General features: G+C 36.6%; 1 protein-coding gene across 4 annotated transcripts in view; it reads left to right on the forward strand.

Annotated features, from left to right (window-relative positions):
• The window catches only part of LOC117394303 (intermembrane lipid transfer protein VPS13B-like), a 370657-nt gene that overhangs the window by 136415 nt on the left and 212875 nt on the right, over positions 1–21367 (forward strand). For all 4 annotated transcript variants that reach the window (XM_059012617.1, XM_059012618.1, XM_033992431.3 and 1 more), the window contains exon 20: positions 19561–19667. In XM_059012617.1, coding sequence (XP_058868600.1) covers positions 19561–19667 — 107 coding nt within the window. The remainder of the gene's footprint in view (positions 1–19560; positions 19668–21367) is intronic.

Raw genomic sequence — 21367 nt, forward strand, 5'->3', positions numbered from 1 at the left:
GCTTGGATGAAGCTACTACTAACCCCTAACCATTTCAACTAGTAACTTCATTTTTTCAACATTATGGAAACTCCATGGCTGCTATGTTGAGGTCATGTGATATTTGGATGGTAAAGACGTAACGCTAAAAGATATTGGCTTTAAACTATAGCTGTACTGTTGCTTGAAAACATTGGTTTGTAAAGGTGTCTGGTTATAGTCCTAACTCGGACTGGTTTGGTCTTCACTACATGCTTAGTTTGGGGAATAAAAACCTCATGACATCTGTGACACGGATGGCTGTGTGGTGACGTCAGACCAGATGCAGGAACATAAACAGACAAGACAGTACTGCGGTGCAAAGGCGTGGCAGTGCTGCTGTGTTTATTTAAACACAAAAATAAAAGGTTTGAACAAAAACAATGCTCACAGAGCAAAATAAAATAATAAACAAAAACAAGTCACCAACTCAAAATAACACAGAAAGCTTCAGGCTTTTATACAGGTGACCATCTCCCAATTAGCAAAAATTAATCGGTTAATCAAACGAGGTTTGTGTGTGGATGGGGCTTACTAAAATGGAGTGCTGTCATTTGTTAAAGGCAAGCATGCTGATGTCATGGGGCTATGCTGCTGACATTCTCTGTCTCTGGTGTGAAGACTTGCCCATACATTGAGACTGCACGTTCTGCATCCACTGGATTGATTGGAAGTGTACGGCAACACTTTGCCAAGTTATACAGGTGGAAATCGATTAGAAATAGTCCCAAAACTCAGTACCCTCAAGGGCATCTGGAATTGTTTAATAAAGACCATATATGCTGCACATTTGTTGTTTGTCCCATCCAGGAATTTATTTTATTAGTACTGAGTCAAAAGAAAGAAAACATGCCTATTCTGGTCTAAAATTCTAACTGTGTTTAAAAAGTAAGCAGCAGGTTGTTTGAAGCGAGGTGGCTGCGCTAGATCGTACCTGTAGTACTCATTTAACTTGGCTACAAACTGACAGGAATATTATTTGTCTGCGCTGACTTTCAAATTTTTTTTCTGAAAGCTGTTATTTGTTTTACATTCTGTTTAGCAGCCTCTGTAGTAGCCTTTCGTTTAATGTGTGATTCTGAAGCTAAATAGCGATCTATCGTATTTTCTCCAAAGTCACCAATACAAGATGTGCAAAACAATTGACCTCCATCTGCATGTAAAGTTTCTTTGGGAAATTTATTGGCACGATCCTCAGCCGAAATATACTTTGCTTTTTTTGCTTTGTCGTCCATTTTTGGTATTTTACCTCCAATGCTGAAAACTATGAAAAATAACAATGCAACACTGACTTTGTCCCAGCTCCTACTGTACAGTACAGGTCACAGAAAAGCCAGTACAGACGCACTGATAGGCTGATTAAAACATAGTTGTCATGTGAACAGTAAACAAGAAAGTTAACCGCTTTGGAGTATTTTTTTAAAATGGTATTTGTCTAAGGGTGTTTTTTTTTAGTTTTTTGTTTGTTTGTTGCCTAAGTGCAATGCACACAGGATGGCGCAGGAATAATAATAAAAAAAACTATCTACAGAATTAAGATACGTAGTAATCTTAAAAAAAAATAATAATAATTAAGGCATATGTTTGATTTCAAAATCTTATCTATGAGAAGTCATACAAGTAATTAATATATTCTCTGAAGTTGTTTCAGAATGGTTGGGCTGACTGGAAGCATATCCTGTTGCCAGTTACTAGAATAATCCTGACTCTTCCTCTGCTATGTATCTTTGGATGAGGGGGCAGTGTGCAAAAATGTTGACGGTCTAAGAAAGACAAGCCTCACTAGACAGGCTCAAGCCACAGCAAAGGAGTTAATGCAATGTTAAATTCACAGCCAGAGATTTAATCAGAAATATAAAAGCATTATACATAGTTCATAGCTGGGTGAGCCAGAAGCTTCACTTTATCTTCATTATTGCTTTGTTCTGTTTTCTCTGCAATTTTGTACTTCGGATACCTCTTTTTTTGTCAAGTCTTTTACAGTTAGTGCTTATTTTAGAGTACCGTTGACGTTATGAACCATTTTTTATACTTGCCTGTAGTCAATTTTGTATCTCTGTTTTAAATATAACAATATTTTTAAGGTATTTAAAATGGCAGTAGAATCACTATATATAGACGTTGCTTGTTCTTTGACTTTTAAGTTATTACCAGTAGCAAATCTGGACAAAGTATATTCAGATCAAATTCCTTGTGCTAATTCTCAAAATTAGATTAGTATTAAACACTTAAAGAAGGAAAATTCTCTTCAGTGCATAAACGTAATCTACTTCATGTGACATTTACGTACTACTCTGGAGCAAGTTTACAACAGACATCCAACAGTTTCAGCCAAGAGTATTGTTTAACATTAAATTGCGTGACTTGATTCTGTGTATTCCCATAACATTTGCTCAAAAAAGCAGAGGTTTATTTTTACAGCAATACTTGCTGACTTTTATTTAAAGTGTTAACAGCATTTAGCTATTAGTTTTAAGTCAAATTTGAATTTCATGACTGTCTCCTAACTTCCAAAGAAAATAAATCAGCACCTGAACAAGGTTTATAGATTATTTTACGTAAGATCTGTTATCCAACATGCTGCAGACTTTTTTCCATTCCTCAAGCATTCCGCATAGGAAGAGATTTTCAACAATTATGTCTTTAGAGCTGACAGTCAGCTGCAGTGTTTTTTTTTATTGCAAACAACATGAATGATATCAAAAATTGGCTATGTGTACAACAAAAATATATAGTAGCATGATATGATTGTAGCGCTGCTATTCCTGAAATAAATCCACTTGACCCTGTCCTGTTTTATTATGGGTTTGCTACAAACTTCTAAGTGGCGCATCAGTGGGTGTCATTTTGTGGTTTAAAAAGGGGTTATGCTAATATTTCTGATGTCACTCATCATAAGAACCATACCATTAATGTGAGGTGCAAATCTATGTTGTGCCAACAGGCTATTGCTACGAATTCCATTAAAGTTTTTTTTTTTAAACTACGTTCTATTAATTTGTGATTAATGTTAATACCCTTACTAAGCAATCATAAAAATCAATAGCTTGACTGGAATATGAATTTCAAGTTAAACAAAGTATGTCTGATAAAAGATGTGTGTTTCTGTGACAGGGGAGACCTGTGCTGGCTATTGGGCACTTGCGTGATCCTGCAGGGGGGGATCGGTAGCCCTGTTTGATCCGCCTGCCAATCATGGCGATGACACACAGAGGTAACTCAGAGAGGATCTGGGCAAACTCATTGTCCGTGGTGAGGAATAGGGGAGCGTCATTCACAAATTGCAGCGGTAACGAGATCCTGCGTAAAAAAGTATTTGTTTTGTAGTTTGGTTTACAGTGTTTTGTTTTCCTTTTTACTTTCATCATTGGGTTTTCTCACTGCTGTTTATTGAACTGGCACTTGCATGTGCTGAAAGTACTATGAGAAAAGCACAAGAAAAAGCAGAAATAAAATACCATTGTTGGTAACCATAATAAAAGCGTGCGTCTGTGGGACATCTCAAATATACATCTCTGGCTCCGTGTGCATCAGTGACTCACCCACACTGTTACAGTTTCTTAACTCCAAATCAATTACATTTATAACAATTATTATGTATTGAATTTGTAATTTATATTAATAAAAACACTGGGATTCACTGGCTCTGCCAAACCACAGCATTGCAAAGCAAGTGGACTTAAATAGACTCCACACAGTTTGCTGTGATGATGGACTTCCTTCACCAAACACTGATGCCAGCGGTGCAGAGGGGACAGGAAGGTGCGGGGGTCGATGCCCCTGATCGGAGAATGCAGAGGCCAACTAAGATGACGGCAGAGGACTGTCCAGAAGCCCACCTGGACATGTTCGAGGGCCAGTGGCCCCAGGCAAGATGGGCTAGCTACCTCCTGCCGCAGTTAACAGGAGAGGCACAGGTGACAGCAAGAACCCTGTCCCCTGCAAGGCGGCCATCCTAAATCGAGTGGGGGCTATACTGGAGGGCTACAGGAAGAAATTCCGGGAGGATGTCATCGCCGTTGATGAACATCCCTGGGTGATTTCCCATTGACTCGGGGATTATGCGGTGGTCTGGCTGAACCCGGATGCAACTACCAAGGATAGGATGGTGGAGGTCATCGTGGTGGAGCATTTTCTGGAATGCCTGGCTCCGGGACCTTGTCTGTGGGTTCCGCGCCAGGAATCCGAAACCCGAAACTCTGGACGGAGCAGGTCCAATTGGCAGAATACAGAGCAGAGCACAATACAGAGCAACATAATCAACGCCCACCAAGCCGCCTGGAAACCCTGGTACTCCAGCCTCATGCCCGCAAGTTGCCCAAAGGAGGGCGAAGGGACAGGGGGGGTGTGGCAATGTGCCCCGCCCCTGTGTGCATATTATGTGTTGTATGTTGCGTGCGTGTGTTAATGTTGGTGTATAGATTGGTACACGGGATATAAACGGGTCTGTGTTTCACGTGTGATTTAAAAAGGTAGATTTATATTTAGGCACGAGGAGGGCACAAGTCACTTCACGTGCTGGTTAAATGTAATATGTGAGCACGGGGTTGCACAGAATTAATTCACGTGCTGGGATTCAAGTGAATAATTAATTAGTAATTGAATCCCAGCACAACAGTATATATAGATGCACATTTCATTCAGTCGGGGTTGGGTGTTCGGTGAGTGGAGAACGAGTGTGGAGAAGGAGATAAAAAGAATAATAATAAGAAGAAGAATGAGAAGTGTCTCACTCACCGTGTTTCGTTTGTCTGTCCGCCTGTTTACTGTTTAGTACGTTTTGTTTGTCTATTTTATTTTGGCGTAGAGTGCCGTGTCCTGTTTTTGTGTGTCTGTTCTGTTTGTTAAATGCTGAGTGAAAGCATTCGCTCAGCTTCACCAAACCACACCTCTCTGTCTGTTTATTTCCTGCATCTGGTCTGACGCCACCCACTCCGGCCGTCTTTGTGACAGGGGGACACAGGTATTTGCATGGTGTGGCGCTGGGAACTCCCGGCCCAAGAACTTGGGGCTGGTTGGGCCTACCCACTGGCTTCGGCGGTGTCGGACCGGGGTCTCGCGCGGCCACCCTACCGTCGAGCTCCATTGATGGCCTCGATGTTCAGACCTCCACTGGAAGCTTCATGGCTAGAAACAGGTCCACTGATGTGTTGGACATGCCAAGGGTCCCTGGCCCACATTGATCGGTATTGCCCCGCCATGGAATATGACCTCATCCATCCAGGTAAGAATGTTCAATTACCTCAGTCACTCCAGCAGACGGGTTTTGGATGGTACACAAACCCAGGCTGTCTTGGATTCAGGGTGTGGTCAGTCTCTAATATAAGAAGGGTTAATCTCACTGGGGCATAAACAAGTAATGGGACAGGTTAATATTAAATATGTTTGTTTATGGGGATGCATACCTATCCTAAGGTCTCAGTGAATTTTAAAATTGGGCCGACGGTGACGTGAGTACAAGTGGTGTTTTAATAAAACCTTAAAAAGCATATCGCGCAAATTCATTGGCGGTCTGATGACGTCACAGATTTGGGACCTGATCTTTTTGTTTTGGAGACAATCTGACACCAAAACAGAAACATCGGGCTCAAGATCTGGTGGCAGCTTTTCTGGATGTGTTCTCTCCAGTCCCAGGGCAGACTCGAGTAGCCCACCATCACATTGACATTGAGCCGGGTGATTGAGTTCACCAGAGGGCATACTGTATACCCGAATGTAAAAGATAGGTAGTGAAAGTGGAGAGTGACAAAATGCTTGAGCTGGGAGCAATAGGAGAGTCCCAGAGTGACTGGAATAGTCCAATTGTTTTAGTGGATAAACCAGATGGATCGACTCGGTTTTGTATTGACTTTAGGCGAGGTAATGAAAAATCGAAGTTCAATGCTTATCCCATACCCCAGGTAGGTGAATTGCTGGAGCGTTTAGGCACAGCTCACTTTATGACAACGCTGGACTTAACGAAGGGGTACTGGCAGATACCCCGGAGTTACTGGAGAGAACAGTGTTTTTGACTCCCTTCGGGTTATACCAATTTGTTACCATGCCCAGCAGTATAGTACAGCAGTACTGAGTAATGGATATCCGAGTGCTGACTGTATTATTGTAAGTTCATCCCAAACTTTTCCATGCTTGCTGCTCCCTTGACGGACCTCATCCGGAAGGCTGCCCCAAATACACTCTGGTGGATGGAGCCGTGTCTGAGGGTCTTTCTTACTCTGAAGAGGAGACTGTGTAGCAAGCCAGTGCTGTGCAGTCCGGATTCCAGTAGGAGGTTCACCCACCATCAGAGACAGGTCTTGGGGCAATGCTGTCTTAGGAGGTGCAGGGAAGCGAGCACCTGGTCCTGTATATCACCAGGAAGCTCCTTCCCTATGAGAAAAAGTATAGTACCATCAAGAAAGAGTGCCTGGCATTAAAGTGGGCAGTTGTGGCACTTATAACACTTCGGTACTACCTCCTGGGGCGACACTTCACCCTCGTCATAGATCGTGCCCCCTTAGCATGGCTTCACTGCATGAAAGACAACAACGCCAGGCTCACACGGTGGTACTTGGCACTGCAGCCCTATGTCTTCAGGGTAGTCCACCGAGCAGGAAAATTGTATCAAAATGCAGATTTTTTATCCTGGGAAGGCATGGGATTGTAGGATTTGCGAATGGACTGGTCATGCCATTCTGCGGGGGAGGGTATGTGACATGAGACCTGTGCTGGCTATCAGGCGCATGCGTGATTCTTCAGGGTGGGATCGGTATCTCTGTTTGCCCCGCATGCCAATCATGGCGATGACACAAAGAGGTTGAACAGGGGTGTGTTGCTTGGACCTCTTTGATTGGTTGGGGGCGGGTCTTGTGGGGGAGGGTCGATCCCATAATAGTGACGCTCTTATATTCCTGTGGTAGCCCTGACAGGATACAATCCGGCAGAAGCTTTGGCCAGAGAATCGGAATAGAACAGTGAATGAGAATATACAGAAGGAGTACAAATAAAGAGTGCCTGTGCTCGGGACAGCAACAGGCGGAATTTGAAGGCAGCAGAGGCGGCTGTAGAAGACAGCTGCTGAAGTTCCTTTGGTTACATACCCATACTGGGAAGTTGTGTAAGTTAGCTCAGAGGGGTTCTGGGCAAACCCATAGTCCGTAGTGAGGAGTAACCTCGCAGAGTAGCGGAGGTAGCGAGACCCTGGTAAAGCAGTATTTGTTTTGTAGTTTGGTTTACAGTGTTTTGTTTTCCTTTTTACTTTCATCATTTGGTTTTCTCAATTTTATGTTTATTTAACTGACACTTGCATGTGCTGAAAGGACTGTGGCAAAAGCACAACAAACACAGAAATAAAATACCATTGTTGGTAACCAAAATAAAACTGTACGCCTGTGGGGCATCTCAAATAAACTCCTCTGGGTCCGTGTGCATCGGGGTGACTCACCCACGCTCCCCCTGTTACAGTTTCCTAACTCCAAATCAATTACATTTTCAAAGATAGGTTAAACAATTATTATGTATTGAATTTGTAATTTTATATTTATAAAAACATTTAAAGTACAAACAGATTAATCTGTTTGAGATTATTCAGAGAAGTCTGTTGTGAAATTCCTAAATGTGCTTTTGACAATTTTGGGGAAGCACTGATGTAGCTCTTTTTTTGATTCCGAATTTCATTGGCCCTTGCATTATCCCATAAATTATGGGATAAGCATTTCTTATCACAAGAATTGCAATGGGATTACAGGAGATAAGGAAGTGTATAATCTCACCAAATTGACACTTGCCTACCTCCTCCAGGTGTTAGACATGTGGAACGTGAATTTCCAAAATCTAGAAAACTATAGTACTTTCAGTTCTGGGCGCCAAATGTCGTTGTAAACTTAGCCATTGACACATCCTGTTTTCCCATGGCCTGGTAGACAGTTAATTACCATTCCGCATGTGTAGGTTTATATGAAAAGCACATGCAATTCTGTAGTAATTAAACAGTATTTAAGTTTTTATCCCCCTTGATATTCCCTCCGTTTCGACCTAGCATATACAAATCAAATACAGTAGATTGCTTAGTATTTTGGTTTGCTTGTTCTGCTATTTTCCATCAGGGGACCCATATACATAATACATATTGATGTACTGGAGGCACTAATACATTATGTATTGTACCTCCCTACATTGTGTACACTTGCAGCTGAGAACCACTCATCAGATTGATACTTGTTATGGATATTCTTTAGCAAAAGTCATTGAGAGTTCTGCATCTGACATCGCCACTGATTAGCTGGGCTAATGAGCTGTTTTCCTGCTTCCTCGAAATAGATGATACTTGAATGGACGTTTTGTTACAAAAATATGTTATACTAAACAGAATTATCCTTTATGTTATATCTGCTATGTATGTCTGTGACGGGGTATATATTTTAACTAAAGTAATTTCACAAAACAAAGAATGAGATTTATGTTATAGCTTGGAAAAACATACTGGTCTTGTATTAAAAAAAAAAAGAGAGAGAAAAAACAAGTAACATTTAGTAATAATTGTAGTTATTTTCTTTCTTTCATAGTTTGAGAATATCTGATAATATTGTTAACCAACCTATGCCGTTCAACCAATATAATCTGATAATCTATGTATCTTTTTTAATTATTATTGAAACAAGATCTTTTCTAGCATACAACCCCCCTGGTCTCAGTTTCAGTACATTTATCTAGATTACTAGTAGAGTTTTGCATGATGAAGCAGCTGTACACTAGGACGCCTTCCGCTGAAGTGTGTCCAAATGTTAATAAATTAGGTGTTGCAGAAGGCAGGTCTGGAAGGTTCACCCCTGATGTTTTGCACCCGCAGCTATCAGAGTATTAGGTGAGGTGTTAATCTCTTCATGCTCCTAGTTGTAAATGCTTTCTTTAATTATTAGAGCAGTGTTGTCATTGTTGAAAGTAATGAATATGTTTTAGAATAGAGTGATGTATGATGTACACAGGATAAATGGCCATTTTTGCCCTGCTGCCTTTTAAGTCTGCAATGCTTTATAGTAAAGTAAAACATCTTTCAGCACTGAGCCTAATAGTTAAAGTTTCAGGCTCTGCATCTGGTTTGTAGTAGATAGGGTTTAGAGTTTAAAGTTAGATAACGTAACATCAATAAAACAGGTAGTGCTTTCAGCCACAGTCAGACACTTATTACACTGTCTGATAAATTGCAGTAGGATTAAGCATGCAGTGGACAAGTGAACTGTATAACAGAAATAAGGCAACCATAGCCTGTAGTGTATATGTTGCAGTAAAAGTAAGAATATTGGCAAATCTTAAGATTTCTTGGTAAATGTCCAAAATAAACATGATAACGCTTTACTTCGGAAATTTACTGGTAAATCTCAAGAATAGCCTAACCATGTGCCTTTGGCTAATGACTGAATGTCTTTATAATCGCTTTCGTGCATTGTAAGGCTTCAGGAGTCCTGTGTAACTCCAAGTGCAACAAGAGTCTACCATGCTGCAATAAGTAAATATATCAATTCACCACCTGTCTTTGTGACATTTGGTGTCACAACCAAAGTGTGATTTTCTGTTTCTGTTGAAAAAACAAAGTTAAATGCAGTTTAATTTGCATTTAACAGAATGTTATTTTTCATCAAACTACTACGTATTTGGAGTACAATATTCTTCATCACCATTGTGAATTGTTTTATACGCACATTTACCAGAATGTTGGTGGTTCTACATAAGTGGATCACAATATTGTTCAGTACCAGGTTGAACTAGTTTAAATTGCTTAATTGTGCATTACTGTAAGCTCATTAATGATGATTTTGTTAATGAAAAATGTGTATGCAGAAATACATATATTCTTCAACATTGATGTTTTTCATTAATGGAAAATATGTATGCAGAAATAAATAAATTATTTTTACATGAATGATTGTTTTGTTAAATGACCATTTATATGCAGGATTAAATAGATTATTCAATGATATACCTGCATTTACCAGTAAGCTTCGGTAAACCGGTAGCCTGAATGTCTCAAAAGCAATCTATTTCTTCATAATTTCAGACATTTACCCCCTTATTTGGTAAATGTTGACATTTACCGGTAAAACTTAAGATTGACCAGATTCTGACTTTTACCGTAACATCTTAGTCCTTTAAACTGCCTGAGGGCTCCCAAAGGAAATGTTGCCAGTCTTGATAACTGCAGTGGCTAGGGGCATGCCCTGTCATAGGCTGATTTTTTGTTTATTTATTGAGACCCTTTGCATGCTACAAGCTGGAGCGCCATATTTGTTGAGTGAAGAGAAAAATAAAAATAAACATACTCGTCTGTTGCACTAAAGACATTATGGCTGGGTATTGTATTCGTTTGCTACTTTTAGATCCTTCTAACCTTTCCATATGTTCTTTGTGTGAAAGACAGAAGGCTGTATGCAGGTCTGCCTGTAACAAGGTGTACCCTCTCTCCTCCCTGCTAAGAGCTTATAAAAGAAACTGTGCCACATATTGATAGCTACATTATCTAAACTAGTTGTAAAAGGAGGACAGGATCACGTTGCTTTGAACTACTCCACAAATCAGCCACAGGCCAGTTTATTTCAACACAGTAGTAACCCTCATTACTCTTATGGTACATTTGTGTAACCCAGGGGATTGATGTCTTGGAACGTTAGTCAAACTGTGTGTGTGGCATGACCTGGGACTTACCTACTGGGTTTAATTCTTCAGCTCAGAAATAGACATCAACTCGTACTTGTTAATATTAATAGCTCCTAAATATACATATATAGCCATATGTATATGGACACAATCAACACTATTCCTATATAGATACACGTACAAGGATGAGTTAGAAGTCCAAATAATCATTGTAAATTACCCTTTTAAATAGCAAGGACATATTTTAGGTTGGCTAGCCAGGTGTGTTTGTTTGGATTTTCTTCTGATGATCGGTATGTTCAGTGCATTGTATTGATCGACATCTAAGGTTGTGATAGTAATTTAAACACAATTTCAGGAAATAAAGCTCTCTGTGAGGGAATATCAACATGATTGGAAATGACCGAATGAGGCATCACTGTGCGGCATGTGCCTGTTATATAAGGCTTTAGGTAAAATGGAAGTTGAGTTAGTGGGAATGCTTATAATATATTTTAGGCTATTGGTATACAACTCTATGATTAAAAGTGTAAGTTATATTCTATATATATATATATATATATATATATATATATATATATATATATATATATATATATATATATATATATATATATATATATATATATATTGTTACAATAAGCAGTTATATTATGCAGACTAGTTATCCCCCTTCAGTCATTCAGTTTTGTTTTGTTTAAAGAAAGTTGTGTTTGTTAGTTTAGGCAAAAGTGAGTAAAACTGTTTCTTTCTGTAGGTGTGTTTTAATTGCCCACTTGTCTGTTTTTTTGTCATGTCTTGTACCCAATATCTAGTTTGGTTTGCAAATTGTTCTGCATGTTCAGTGTTTGTTTTGAAGAAAATTCTATTAAAGTGAATTCTTTGACATGGCTGGAATAGAAGGTGCATCATCATTTGTTAACCAGACAAATCTTGAAAATAATGTAAAATGAATGTGATTAGTAGTATGTGTGTGTGTGTGTCTATATATATATAATATATATTATGTATATATATATATATATATATATATATATAAAAAATAAGCTTTTAATGATTCAAGTACCAAGCACCCCATCGATTCTGGTCCCATAAAGTTTGGAACTTGTCAAGAATTGATGATTACATGCAATTGAATTCAATAGGAAATACTTTATTATAGAACATTTTAATTACCATCACTTGTTGTAAAGTTTAAGCAAATATACTTGTATTGAACTTTTAGGACTTATGTGGCCTTGTTAAAAGCTCATTCTGTGTAATATGAACTTCTTTCAATTGTAGGCAAGGCTAATCTTTCCCCACATTAGAAAAAAAGTTACATTCCAGGTCCTTTTGGATGCAAATACTCCACACAGGTTACATATGTTAAGAGGAACAGTGCAGCCAGTGTTGTATCATTTACAAAGAAGATGGAATTAAACATTTAACCAGCAAAACATTTGAGACCAAAAAAAAAACATTCCTGTATATACAGTAGGCCATGAAAGCGCAAGATTCCAGTATTAAATATACAGAAACAGAACGTGAAACTCAACAAAAGCACAGGGGACATTATCAAAAGTGAAATACCAAATCTCTCATGAGTCTAAACCTCTCATACATGCGCACCCCAGTAGAAAAATAATATTATATTTTGAGTGCATTTGAATTTCCCTTACACAGTGTCTTGATGGAAAACGTTGTTTTATGGAACTGGGATGTTTGCACCCCTTGGTATATGGTACCAGTATTTACCAGAGGTGCTTGCATAAATCAAGTACCATTTCTTGACCTTGATTCTCCTTATTCCCTCTAGGCTGAAAATTAGTTTGAAACAGAAACGTGAACGCCAATGTAATAGCTTCCTGAATGAAGAGTGGCCTGTGTAATTGGGTCTGTTTAAAATGTTTGATATTATTGAAATTGCTTTAGACTGTGACTAGGGCTGAGTATGGTTAAACATTCTGATGCTTAATTTGTTTTCCCACAGCCGAACAATAGGCCTTCCCATGGAGTCATGCTTTGTTTAAATTTGAAAAACAACTTAATAAATGTAATGACAAATGTTTCAACTGGAAGCCTTTGATTAATTGTAAGACATTGTTAAAGACTTCCAGTTGAAACATTTATCATTTAATTTATTACATTTCATTTAGTATTTTGAAACATCTCCCAAAGGCTCTTCTTTATGTAAAACCGTCATAACAAATTGACAACATAGTCCTTCAGTGGATTGGAAGCGTTACCATCTTGAGGAGAGTTAAGAGGTTTGGAGACCTTTTAATTCATTTCATTTATTTTATCTTATGGACAGAACTCTACTGCACGCCAGACCCATATTATCACACTAAAATGGCTTCAACCTTCCATTTGTGTTGTATTGAAATTCTCTGTGGATTGTGCAAGTCTAGACAGAAAACACTTTACCAGAAGTCAAATTTGAAGGGAGCAGTGCATTTACTATTTGGATCACTCCCATGGCCAACTATGTGTCTCTTTAGCTCTCAATTATTAGTAACACCTATCTCAGAACAAGTGTTTTTTAAATGATTTATTGTCATATCTGCATCGAGAGTGTTCTTTTCCTCCAGTTTTTTTTTTTTTTTAAAGAAACTTGTCATTGTTTTTTTCAGCCCTGATATGCAACAAGTACTCTTATTGTGTCTTGCTGACATATTCTGCTGTTTACTTTTCAAGAGTTGGTCTTTGTACATGTAGGGGGTTCCATAAATTATTTTTCTGTATAGAAGGCCTGTAATTATATCCCCTAAACTAAGCCTCTTCCAGAAAAATGCATTAGGTCTTTCTTTCTGGTTATTAAAGATCAAAGTCAACAAAGGAAAAAAAATATACTTTAATTGTATTCTGAAGTTACGGGTACAGTTTAAATGTCTAAGAAGAATTTTTTTTCTAAAAAGTTTTGAAGTTCTATATATATATACTGAGCTGAATCATCATTCTGGGTTCGTGCCATGACCCATTAATACGTGTCAGCTCACATCATCATTTAGATTATTATGTTCCAAGGAGGTCAAAGAACTTTTAATAGGAAGCAAAAGAGGAAGAAATTATGATTTTCTGCGGTACTGAGGTTTATCATTATCTAGTCAACCCCAAACATCCCCTCTCGAGTGGAAATGTGGGCTGCCATTACTTTTGAACAGAAAGGTTTAATTAATTAATTGAAAATACTTTAAATATGTGGCTTGTATTCCTGCAAACCTAAAAACTATTAGTTTAATATACTGTACATTGAGACATTTCTGAGGTAATTTCAGACCACTGCTTGCCTTGCCCTTGCTATAAAACTGTTTCCTAACAGCTAATATACACTATGACCTTGTCGTGAAAGGATTTTGTTTGTTTTTTTTCTGGCCAGATGTGAAGGCTGATTAATGCAGTGCAATGCAATGCAACTGTAATGTATTTTTCTAAAAGATTTGTGTTTTTCTAAATTAATTGATTGTGGAAAGCAGTAGTTGGATAATGAAAATATGACATCAGTGATGCATATGAAGCAAAATAATAAAGGAAAGCTCCTTCAGTCTGAAATTAGTTTTAGTTGTGATTTTTAATTGTTTTAATAAGTTGAGGTTTACTGTACTGGTAATGCTATGTTAATAATATTACACACCCTTCCTATTGGTATTAAATATGATTGCAAATATAATAATTTGATCACATTTTGGTCTTTTTTTCCATTGAGTTTGCCAGTTGGAAAAATGTATGTGCTTCGATTAAAGCTCTACTAAGTGGATCTGTACTAAATCCCATCAGCCTGGACCCATTAAGTCCAAATTGCTAAATGGTTAAAATGTGTAATCGCTTAAAGGTAGTTATTCATCTTCACTCTATTACAATATTGTGTTCCCATGTACATCATGCTCTTATATTCCCCACCCCCATTTATTTTGCCTTTGCAAATTTTATTATGCATATTCAGGAATTTCGATTTTTTTCATGTACTAGTTCTTTTTAATGATGACACATTTTAATAGTGTTTCTTATTTTATTTTTTTTTGCGAAATTGCTTTTTACATTTACATATTTTGTTGCTACATGATATTTTCAACTTAAATGTCTGCAAGTTCTCATTAAAGGGGATCAACAGCAACACTGGCTACAGCCAGATAACATACCAATAAAATCTGCTTTTTAAAGCTTTTCAATGCTACTCAGTCCTTTGCTGAACAGTCTTTGCCATTCAGTCCTGGGTGTCTCCCATGTAAATACTGAAAATTGTGCTGTATTTTATGGTGGGTTTGTGATGTGGAATAATGTCTGCAAAAGGTGAAAGGCATCAAAAGCTACGAAATTAACCTGTTGGATCTATTTTTTAAATACAAAATTAAGACTGTTATGCAATTTAAACATATTTTCCAATTGTTTAAATTAACACAGTACTGTAGATATCTCTACAAAAGAAACATCACCTCATTTTTTTATTTAAGTAACTGGTAGCTGCTCTAATTCTACCCAATTGCATTGTTCTGCTGTATATCTTCTTCTGCATACACAGGTTGTAATAGTCAGATACATTTTCTAATGTATTAAAGTACAGCATTTAAAAAATGCTAACCCTGTAAGTTCTTAGCTTCTTTTAAGTCACTGAAAAATGCCAACCAAAATGTTAATATCCAATTAAGTCTTCAAGGGTCTTGGTCCTGCAAGGCAAAGGTAAGTATCATCATTTGAATGTAGACCCTTTTACTTTTTACTTTCAGTGTTTCTACCTAAAATGTGATGCACTGTTTTAGCACGTAAGTTCATCAGTGATGGAGAGTTTAGAACACATACCAGGTATTGAAAGGATAGGGTTGACACAACAGGACCTCTCCAACCTAGACATTTACCTTTAACTCTGCTTTGAGCCAAGATTGATTAAGAACCAATTGCTGACAACTGTGGTTGGGAATTTAATGCTTTAAACCCCTCACATTGCATCACAAGAACTAATTTTACTCAGGCCTTTAATGGACAACGAGTGGCTTTCAATTGCTCTGACCTCGACCTTCTTTGAACCTGGGTTTCCAGATGTGAATATGGAGTGCTCCATTAGGGAAAGAACATTGTGCCACCCACTTCCCGTAATGTTACATTTACAGTAATCAGCTGGTATAGAGTCCATAATGTACTGGTACATAAGAAGCTTGAAATAATTCATTTAACAAAAACACATCCCAAACGTCACGTTGACTTGATGTATGGAGTGAAAATTGCAAATTAAATCACAGGCAAAGTGCGTCCTGTTTTATAATTGTGTTTACACAGGGCTGTTAAAGTATCATGGCCACTTTGAACTGATTCTGTGGAATGTACTGTATATTTATTGTTGTTAGCATCTAACAATACCCAATGATACCCAGCAGCAGATACTGTATTATTATAATCAAATCCTAGTCTTCTTTCCCTGTGTAATAATACAACATCCAGTCTTGTGCTGTACCTGTGATGTCCACGGTATATTTTGTTAAAAATACATATTTGTACATTATTGTGAAAATGCCACTCAAGGATTATAAATGTAGTTATCTAATAGCACCTCAGCAATGTGGATATGAAGATTTTTATTAATCATGGAATAGATATGAGGTTCTGTATATTCATAGGATTTAGAGAATGTAAGTGATGAATAGTTTGGAACTACTATTAAGGGTTAATAATGGTTAAGGCAGTTATTCTTAAAATAATAAAAGTATGATTTATGTCATGCACTGAAAACCTATCAATAAATATGAAAGATGCACATTTTTTGGAATTAGTTGCTAGCTTTAAAGGGTTTGTGAGCAACCGTACAGAAATCCTTACCGAAAAAGGAAGGAGTAGCTATACTACCAGTATCTCTATTACAACATTTTAATCATTTGTTTTAGTTAAATTTTGATATAGATATATATGTCTGCTTCCCTTGTCTGGTTCACTGGTTCAAGTGAAAATTACGTTCACTCCAACCCCATAATAAACAGATTCTTTACAAGGCAATCTGATTGGCTTGTCAGAATCGATAAAAAACTGACAAGTATAGCCGGCATGTTTAATTTGTTACCCTGCAAACTTCAGCCTGTAACCTCTGCTTCAGATTCCTTTCTTCAGCTAGGGATATAACTGAAAATGATTGGAGTGCCCTAGGATAGCTAATTGGTAAAGCCTGTTAGGAATGTGGATATGTGAACTCTTTTGGCAAAGAGTAAAAGTAACACAAGCACACTTTTTTTTACCGTTTTGATTGTTTCCTAACCTAAATTTAAGCAGAATGTAATATATTTCCACATTCTGTGATTTACACTGGATCTGTTTTAAGTCAAACAAACCAGAATCCAGGGCTGATTGCCGGCATCCTTTATGCTCTGTGGCCAAGTGTATTTATGTGCTTCTCACACAGTGACATGCCTCAGATCTCAAGTTCCATAACACAGTAAATCAGCTTTTATTAAATTACGATTGAGATATTACACTTGTGTCAACAGGTTGCTAATGCAAAATACATTTTTGACCGTTCTTTGAAACTGACCAAACACCTGTTGAACATATATGGACTTTGAGACACCTTTCAGTCATGAGGTCATTGCGACTATAATTAACTGCATAGCACATGTTGGTGTAATGTTTTGTTTAGCTACTTGGCTTAAATATTAACCAAACCTGTCAAAATTCATTTCCATGGCAAACCCTTTTTAAGCACACAGTCACAGCTATTACATTTATTTTTCCTGGTCTATTTAGTTCAGTTGTATTTTATTTTTTTTTAGCAGTGTTTTATTATTTTAAGAGGTGCGAGTCGGGCAGCATTTCCCTCTATGGAGCACATGCAGAACAATCTGGTGTTTTGTAAGACTTCCCTTAGTGCTCCAGCCCTGTGATTTAGTCATGCCGTGCAGGGACCGACAATTCAGTGTCAATGCTTGTTTAAATTGTTAGTTGGGCCAAATGATATGAATGTTTTTCGTATGATCTCAGCTGAGCATGACTTGACCCGTTCACTTTTTTTTTTTTTGGGAGGGGGGTAGGTTGGTAGGTGAGGGGTGTCTGGGCTCTGGCTAGAAATCTGACACACTTGGAATCACTCTGTATAGGCAAACAAACAAGTTCGATGAAGAGGCACACACTCGCTCCATCTGCTTATCATAGTGCAAACTCAATAACCACCTGCTACACCACATCTAAGTGGCAGACTCTCTGTTTCAACAAGTTCACTTTTTAAGGCATACATCTTGAATTTTCCTGGCGTAATTATGCATGGCCTCTGTATTTTTATAAATGTTGTCTGGCTGTATCAAAATGTATTACATGTGTCTGTACTGTTTGAAAATGGGTTACAAAATACAAGTTGTGTATAGATCCAATGCATTTAGCACTTAATAATAACAAGTTATCTTTCAGTTTAGGCCTTATCTGAGAAAAAAAAAAATAATAATTCAGTGGTGAGCTAAATATACGATAGCAACATTTTCCACCAGAGTAGAAAAAGTTTCTCTGCATGGGTTGGCTTAGCACCAGCATCTTGCTGGATTTGTTTAAACTCCATGGTGTGGAGCAATTTAGAAACTGACCCCTAACTATTACAATAGTGCTCTATTAGTTTACAATAAAAGTTTGGGATATAACTGTGAAGTTCTTTAAACTTTATAGTTTGTCAAAGAAATGAAATGTTCTCTTATCACAGGATTGAAACATTCCATAGTGCACTAGAGAGTTTCATGTAATCCCCAAGGCATGATACTAATTATTGAGAGAATCCTATTGCATTACCTCAGGCTGATATTGTTGGTAAAGATTAATTTTTAAGAATAAACTAAATCCAGGGAAAGTCTCAAGTTTCGTACAGATTTATCAAAAGAAAATGTTATTTTTGGCTTTACATTTAAACACTTTGAACACAATTGAAACAAACTACTTTGCTGCTTAAATTGAATAAGTTTATTATGTGCTGCCAAATCATTAAATATGGTGTAAATGTTTTGTAATTCGATGCACTGCACTAAAGTCAAATAACTGGGCTCAATAAATTATATTGCTTAGATTTAAGCATTCTGAAATTTAAAATATAACCACTTGTTTGGTCTAAGCATAAAAGAACCACATTTGAATTACAGTATCTGTTTTTACAGTACATAAAAGCATATTATAACATGAAATATTCATTGGAATATTTTCTTTAAATGTCAGTAAATTATCTCATCTGTATTCGTAGCCAAATTAGTAAAACATGGTATCCGCATTTTCAAAACATGTAAGCTTAGTGACAGCAGCTATATGCTTTTTGCTTTGATTTCTATTTATTATTAAGTAATGAAAACAGTTGAGGTAATACTTTTTGACTAATGAATCCTTAAATGCACAACATTTTATTAAAACAAAGGATCAGTGTATTGTTTTAGCTGTCTTTTCCTGTCTGTTTCCACTGATACTGCTGTTTATGAATTTGTATACAGTGCATACATTTTAAAGTATCTTCAAATTTGAAAGGTTTGCTGGTTTTACTCTTGGAAGGTGAGCCACTGACATACTCGCTAATACTAATATGGATTTAATAATTTGAAATATAGGATTTTTTCTCTGTTTTTAACTTTTATATGTCTGTTTCTATAATATTGCTTGGGGGTCTTTTTTTTAAGTTCTGGAGGATTGAAACAGACACCATCCCACGTCTTAATAAATGCATTGTTTATATATTAAAATTTAAGACAAAAGAAAATGTAAAAACTTACTGTATTTTCATACGTGTACTGTACTTAAAAAGTTGGACAGTGTCTACTTTGGAGGCTTTCCATCCCCTGAAGTGAATTTTGGAAATAATAAACAAAAATAAATAAATGAATACAATGGTCTGCTTCATACTAATTTGAAGTACAAAATAACGAGAAACCATACACATTTTTAGCTAAAAGTCAAATAGAGATGTAAACTCCTTGTATCTTTTCCATACTATAGGTGCTGTGTTGCTGGCCAGTGTTCAGGGAATTTCAGTCAATGTGGACCCCATCTTCTACACTTGGCTCCTCCACCAACCTCAAAAGGGAAGCAGCCGGCATTCACAGGTATTGAGATCAGAACTAACTAACTATCATTCATCAGCTTTGCAGCAATGGGGATCTTGTTCTCTCGTTTTAAACTACTGTATATTTCTGACAGCTGCCATAGTTGTGATTATTGTATTGCAATTGTATTGGACAACCAAAAAGGGATTTATGGAACTGTTACATTTTACTTTAATGCAACAGACATGCTGTCATCTGCAAAATAAATATATAACAACAATCCATGTAGTTTTGGCTTTTTTTCTAATTTGCTTTGATATGAAAAGGCACACCTACTGCTTTAACCCAATTCAAACAAATATTTAAAAATATAACTTACAGAAATAAAAATGCTTTTAATGAAATGTTCTCATGTTTTTAAGTTTGTTTATGGAAAAAAAAAAAACACTTTGTTGACTGAACATTATAAATAAATATTATTTTTTGTGGTTCAAGAAAGTTATTTGTATTTTGGATTCATGCATTCTATTCTATTTTTAAATTCTATAATATATATCTTAATGTATAATATTAAAAAGTAATGCAACGATAACATATACTCCGTGAAATGATTCTGTTTAGAAAGAAATTACAGGGCAAAGCAGGACGGAAATGAAAATATAATATGCTGAAATTCCTATCATTTTAACACTTTTTTGGTATGCATACCATAACAGAATCCCAATCTGGTTCAATAGATGAACAAAAGAAAAAAAAAATCCTAATTTAAAATAACTATACAGCTTGACCAAAAAAAGCCACATTCAGTAAGTTTTTTTTAAAACTTCAAAGTGCATGTGTGTATTAATTTACTTTTGCTTTCATAACCTTTACCCTGTATTGCTTGAGTCTATTTCTGTAGGCTTATGCTTGCTATTATATTCTTAAATGACATACCGTTACACCACATACATGAAACACATTTATTATTATACTTAAGTTTACTACTTTGTTTTGCAGATGACAATTAAAGCCTTCTTAATCTAAGATATGTTTCATTTTAAAAGTAAAGGATAGCATTTGCTTAATCCAGTATCCATATTTATACCACTTTCAAGGATCCAAAGGCTTAGATAAGATAATGTTGTTTGAGCCAAGGATTTGTCCTAGACTCTGTTATTGTTGCACTAATAGATCATTTTAGTTTTCATATTAGGTCTGGGCAGTGTAAATGCGCCAGAAATACTGGATCATCCATAATTTACCATTTATAACTTTATATATTTTCTTACAAATCAGTTATTGTGTCTTTTATGTTTACATTTTATTTAATATTTTACTAATATTCAAGATAAAAAAAAAATGTTTTATTGGAATTCAGTGTTTGTTTTCAGTCTTCAAGTAGTGTGCTTTGTGATTAAAATAAAATGTATGTTCATTTTTTGAATAACCATTATTTTGTTCTTTACAGTTGTCTGTGCTGTTGCAGTTTACTGCCTTTTAGATTTGTCTACAGTATATTTTTTAGTAACTTTTTTTTTTTTTTTACCAAAGATATGATTTATGAAAGTCTTTACACTAAAGTGCAGTTTTCTTCAAAACATGCTTTGGTGTTTGTTACTAGTTTTGTATCACTAACAGTTTTATTGTCATGTCATAAATGTTGTAAAACAGTACACTGATAAATCTCTCAAAAGTAGCTACCTCAAAACAATGCAATATGTGGTACTCTGGAAATTGTGTCTTTCAGGTATTCTGGCTTAAATAATAAATAAATAGCC

The sequence above is a fragment of the Acipenser ruthenus genome, chromosome 3 (genome assembly GCF_902713425.1).
Source record: "Acipenser ruthenus chromosome 3, fAciRut3.2 maternal haplotype, whole genome shotgun sequence".
NCBI lineage: Eukaryota > Metazoa > Chordata > Actinopteri > Acipenseriformes > Acipenseridae > Acipenser > Acipenser ruthenus.